Source organism: Elaeis guineensis, chromosome 7, assembly GCF_000442705.2.
Source record: "Elaeis guineensis isolate ETL-2024a chromosome 7, EG11, whole genome shotgun sequence".
NCBI lineage: Eukaryota > Viridiplantae > Streptophyta > Magnoliopsida > Arecales > Arecaceae > Elaeis > Elaeis guineensis.
This window is the reverse complement of record NC_025999.2, coordinates 18,127,975-18,133,974: the sequence shown is the minus strand read 5'-3', so window position 1 is coordinate 18,133,974 and position 6,000 is coordinate 18,127,975. Positions and strand designations below refer to the sequence as shown.

At 37.7% G+C, this 6,000-nt stretch overlaps 1 protein-coding gene across 5 annotated transcripts in view; it reads left to right on the top strand.

Annotated features, from left to right (window-relative positions):
* The first annotated feature begins 756 nt into the window (after positions 1 to 756).
* The window catches only part of LOC105060443 (probable protein arginine N-methyltransferase 6), a 34,641-nt gene continuing 29,397 nt past the window's right edge, over positions 757 to 6,000 (top strand). For 2 of the 5 annotated variants that reach the window (XM_073260801.1, XM_019845754.3), the window contains exon 1: positions 760 to 1,252. In XM_073260801.1, coding sequence (XP_073116902.1) covers positions 1,058 to 1,252 — 195 coding nt within the window. In that variant the 5' untranslated portion in view covers positions 760 to 1,057. Of the gene's footprint in view, positions 1,253 to 6,000 lie in introns of all 5 variants that reach the window. The other 3 variants (XM_073260799.1, XM_073260800.1, XM_010944147.4) reach the window with 3 other exon arrangements.

The following is a 6,000-nucleotide window of genomic DNA, read 5'->3' as shown; positions in this document are numbered from 1 at the left end:
TTTGTAATCTATCTAAAAATTTTGTCTCAAGCATGTACATGTCCATCCTTGATTATCTTAAAGCTCCAAAATTATATAAAAAACGAGTAAATTCCTCCCTCTCTCTAAGCAATTATGAATTTTTAGCGATGTGGGTACAAGTTGAGGGGTTTAAATGGTAAGCGGTACACACCACAGTACATCTTTAGTAGAAGGTTAACATATCTAGTCACCAATGAGATCAACTCTAGTGGAATCATTGGAGTATGAATCATCCTTCCTTAACTCATTGGCTCTGGAATGATTTCCAAAGAGCCACCACCAGCAAAGTTGACCGAACCAGAATCTTCTAAAACAGCATCATTTGGAGTATTTTATTTATAACAAAATTAAGCTGGCCGAGTTGTCACTGGATGGGGGCAATAGATCTCTTTCATGAAATAGTCCCCACAGAAGTATGTAATCACCTCAAAGCATAGTTTCTCTTGTAGATTTGCTATCCCAAGTTCCCGACAAGATCATCGTAATTATTTACAAAGGCAATGTCGCATTTCTGCTCAACCTCAACGAGCCTTGCTCATTGCCAATCCTGGATATATCATCAACCACATAAAAATATATTTTGATTTATGGTTCTTGGCAGTTGATCATGACCTTCCATCAGGTGATCCTCCGAACGGTTTCACGGATGGATGACCGTTGACGGGGTGAGACCAACCCCCACACTCCCCCACGATGGGGAACCCATCCGGACAGTATCTTTCCTTTTGATGTGACCCTCAAACGCACGCATCAGCCGCTGTCCTCCCCAGGGTGGTTTTAGGGATTCCGCAGCCTGGAAAAGCAGACCACCCGCCCCCACGGTTCGGCAAGCCTCCAAGCAAATCTACCGATCCCTCGAAATCGCCCGCCCTCCTGCTAAGAAACCCCTTTTTGTTTGCTCTTGGACTCACTCCCACTCCTGTCTCTGGTTCTAATAAACCGCAGCAGCATCGGAGGAAGAGGAATCTTCTGAAAGATTTCACCTCCGATCCTGTTCTTGCAGCCATTTCCCTTTCTTTGGTCGTTCTTCCTCGCAATGTTGGCCCGGGGCCCAGGTTTCAGCAACGGTCACCCGCCTCGGCCGCGGCGGGGGAGGCCGAGGGGGTTGAGGGACTCGTACCGGGGATTGCTGCAGCAGCAAGAGCCGCCTTCGGCTCGACCGTGCACGGAATTCGACAAGGCTTATTTCCACGCTTACTCGCATATCGGTGTCCATGAGGAGATGATCAAGGTTGCCCCTTTTCTCGCCTTCTTTTAGAAGTTGATATTATAGGGTTTACTGTTCCTTTCGGTGTAGTTTCGTGGATCTGGGACTCGTAGATCCTGTTCTTGGAGGAGTAGATAATGTTATATCTGAAGGATTTTTTTTGTTTTTATTATCGTTGATATAATTATTTTTGATTTAATTAATGCAGCATGATGATGTGTACTTGGAGGTCCATATGAATTTAGTGCTTAGAAGAGTTGGGAACCAATTAGTCTGCAATGCGTTTGTACATGGGATAGTTTAGGCCTTCCTCGAGTGTGAAATATTTAAATATGATCGAGATATGTAGCTGCATTATGGATTTAGTTTCCAGTGTGTGCAGGGGCCGAGCTAGGATTTTGCCTGGTGGTATCAATTTGAACTTCTAAACTAGAGTTGGTAAAATAGAAAAATTATCAAGAATGGCCATTAACATATAGCCATAACCACATAAATTATCACGGTCAAGTCTTGGCTGGGCTATTTGTGATGGGTTTATGAATCCTTATGCACGAAGCATTCCTATTGAAGGCTATCTTTTATAAATGGTTATTAGAAAATAGTCAGTATGTTAATATTTATGCAATTTAAAATACTTAAGTTAACTACTGAAGCATATAAAACAAAATAATCTTCATAATATTGCTAACTTAGAATTCAGAAAAAGATTTTGTTGCTTTTTTTTCAGTAGTGATGCTATAAATGGACGAGGAACTCGTGTTACAGATATAAAATTTGTAGGAAAAAAGAAAGAAGCTGAATGCTAAAATAATATCTGTAGCTGTAATGCATTCACAAAATTTGAACAACTAACAGATTATAGTTGGTTCCGGGTTGTGAGGAAATACAATAAATATGACTAATAAAGAGGGAGAATGATATATTTAATCTGTACATGTCCATGTAAAGAAATTGTTGGCATTTCTTTTACATGTTTTGAAGAACTTTACTCATGTGTCAAAATCAAATTAAAAAAATTCTAAAGCTTTTAAAATTTCATGGTTTAATTATCATAGAGATGGGATGGGCATATATATATATATATATATATATATATATATTTATATTCCTCTTATGTCAAAGTCTACATGTCATTGAAGTTTGGAGGTAGTGTGGTTAAATATTTACAAGTAATTATGGCAAGGTTCTCTAAAATCCTGATATCACTACCCAAAATTAGCATGACTGGTACTCTTTCTTATATATAGTAATTGGTGTTTTGCTGCTTTCATATGTAAACAGACACATATAAGACATTGAGAATGAAAGAGAGAGATTACTAGGGAAAAAAGGGACAAAAATTATAGACATCTTGCCCATCTCTTATTCCAAAAACATAATTCCTTTAGATGCATCATTTTAGTAAATTCTAAAGTATAATTTTATTTTAAAATTTAGCTGACTGTATGTGGTCTAGGATGGGAGGGTGTAATACTGTCACCTTTCAAAAAAAGGGCCCTAGATTAGAATGACCTTAAGGTCAGCAGGATTTTGGTCTCTACAATGATAGAGCTATATGTGCAGACATGGATCTTGTTCAGGTTTCTTCATAATTTCCCCCAGAACATGAGTTTGAGCTAGTTCTTGGATTACAACACTCAATACTACATGAGGAAGACAAAATAGAAATTCGATGAAGGTTATGTGCTCCCAAGGCTCCTGTTATAAAAAAGAGAATGATGTGTCATTATTAAAAATAACACATAGCATCATAACATCACCTTTCAGATGAGAGTTTTTGATTGTAATAGCCAGATCTGTGAGTTCTTTTATAAGTCTAGACTGCTTTGGCTTGTTATCCATGGATATACTTTTCCTTGTCGATGGACCTTTGGAAGAATAAACTGTACAGGTCCAAAACTAGAGAGAGAGATTAAAGATGAATTCTTTCTTTGATGCATTTTTGCTTGGTAATGGTTATATATTTGAAAGAATAAATTGCACAATTCTAAGATGTGAGGATGGTTAAAAATGAATTGCTCCTTTTAACAAAATATCCTTCCAACACAATATCCATACCGGTTCTTTACCATGCACATGATTGCTACCATGCTGGTGTCCCTGCAGACACAAGCAATAATTTTGCTATATTGGAAGCAGTAGATCTGATCTCTGTTTCTTGGTATGGGCCATTCTCTTGGATTAATCCTTTATTTATTCCCGTGGATCGGATGTTTGACCTTACTGATTTCCAAGTTCATCTCATAACTGAACTACTAGGAACGTATTCCTAGAGTATCTTTGGGGAGATTACCTTCTACATCAGTCAATCTCTTGAAATTACTTAAGATGAATGGACAAAAATACAAGACTATGTGAATTAATACATGTGATTAAATGGAAATTGAAGCATTATTTTTTATCCAATGAACCATTTACAGATAGCATTTCTTATGAGAAGCGATGCTGAAAATGCCAGATAATCAGCCCATGACTTTTAGATGTGTCCATTTCTATGATAATATAAAAGAGGATGAAGTAAGCAAGGCCCTTTTAACTTATTATGTCCAGCATGCATTTTATCTGATGAGTTGCTTAATGCTAGTCTTTTGAAGTTGGGAGGAGTTATTACTTACGAGCTGTGTTTGCACTTTGCACATATGATGGGTGATTACTTGAAACTAAAATCACTTTGAGGACTACCACATCTATATCATCTTCTCATGGTTTACCTTATGGTATTTACCAAGAGAAATGATGGAATAGAAATTCTTGCCTAGAATCCTTTGTTTTAATTGGATCATATTTGTTTCCTTACTCATTTACTCCGTTCTAAAGCATGGATTCATCTCTAAGCTACCTGTTAGTCCATATCAAATATATATTGGCAAGGTTTGAAAAACCACCAAAATGGGATGGTGCTATTGGCACCGTGTTGTTCTGGGAGAAAACCAGCATCGATACATAGTGTGTTGGTATGGGAAGCAATTCTATACCATGCCGGTGCTATACGGGTCCACTCCGGTGGAAAATTGGCACCTGTACATAATGTGTCACTATAGGACAGTTCCATTATGTTCTGGCAAAAAGTTGGTACAACGTCCGATATTAATATTTGAAATTATAAGTACCGGATACTGCTACATCTTAAATACAAGTTGATGAATTTAAACACTTAAGAAGCCATCATTTTCTTTCCTTTTTTTTTTTTGGTTTTAAATTTGTATTGAGGATGACAAGGATATAGGATTGGATATGGCATGGATGTGGTTCATTTGCTTTCCTAATGCAAGCAGGATACCTTTTGGGGCTTGTTTCATTTGAGGATTGAGGTGCTATTGGCACGGGGAGTGCCAGCCAAAGTTCAATACGTATTATGCCATGTTGGAACGCATCACTTGTGTGCCAAGAGAAGGACTTAGGGGCCTTTTTGCTTGATATTGAGGCATACCAACTTACCTACTGCTTAATATTGAGTGACTCGCTTGATACTTGGTATTGTTAGATGGCTGCCTCCATCGATCACTTTTCAAGCTATTTTTTCTTAATATTTTATTAGTCTTATCTTATCCATTAGGTTACTTGGCCTATAAGTAATTTAAGCCTCAAGCTATTTGGCTACCAAGTTACTTGACCTACGAATCACTTGTGCTTTAGGTATTATGTTTTGTGATATATTTGGTTGCTTTGTCCTTACATTAGGATAGCCCCTATATATATATGATCCAAGAAAATTAAAGATGATCTTGAGTCATGTATTGTTATTTGAGTGTATGGCTACGAAATAGAGTTGTTTTCTTGGCCATCTTTGGTCTCTCTCTCTCTCTCTCTCTTTCTCTTTCGTCCCTTTAACTGTTATTCTCTCTATCCTCCTCCCTCTCCAGTATCTTCTTTCCTCTGCTATTCTCTACACACTCATTCTCTACACACTCCTCTTTCCTTGTTTCCTCACGTGTTAGGCCCATCTATGCATATGCGGGAAATCACCTAAGTTCTAGGAAGCATGGTTGCAGATAAGATATGATATGGATAACACTGATATTGGAAAATCTTGAGAAAATAGGGTATGATACAATTAAGATACAATAATAAATTAGTATGTTATATTATACGCTTAAAAAATTTAACAAGAATGATTTGTTTAACATAACACCATATAACCACATTTAATGTTGCAAATTATAAGATACTACATAATAGCATAGTTCTTACTCCGTGTAATTGGCTAATAGGAAACTACCATGGCTCATAGTCTATTTCAAGCTGACCTATCTTCAATGGGATCAGCATCATTGCTTTCATCTATGAACATCACAGCCTCCAAATCTGGTTCATCAAGTGAAGGATCTGCAACCTTAACTTTCGCAACAACCTCAAATAAATCATAGGCATCTCCTCTCACATCTTGCCTTTTCCTTTCATGTAATCTTGGTTGCTCCTTGACAAAAGATGAGGATGTGCAAATACCAAATTGTCAGCTCATTGTGGTGCTGTTCTTTTCTTCTTATTGAGAGAACAAAGGAATAAGTGCTCCAGTTCCTCGAACAACATGAAGGGGAGCTAGGTTGCCTGAGTAGCTTTGAAGCCAAGCTTTGAAGTATGGGTGCAGAAGCTCCATGAACAACCCACCATTCCTTTGGATCCAGAATTGCTCCATCTTTGGAGTCATGATCAGCAAAATCTTCTGAAACTGTTGAATAGTTAGAATATTCGGTATTGATCAATCTTCTCCTTCTCCCTTTTCCTCTTCCCTCATCAATTTCTAGAAATGAGGGGCAGAATTGTGCCAGTGT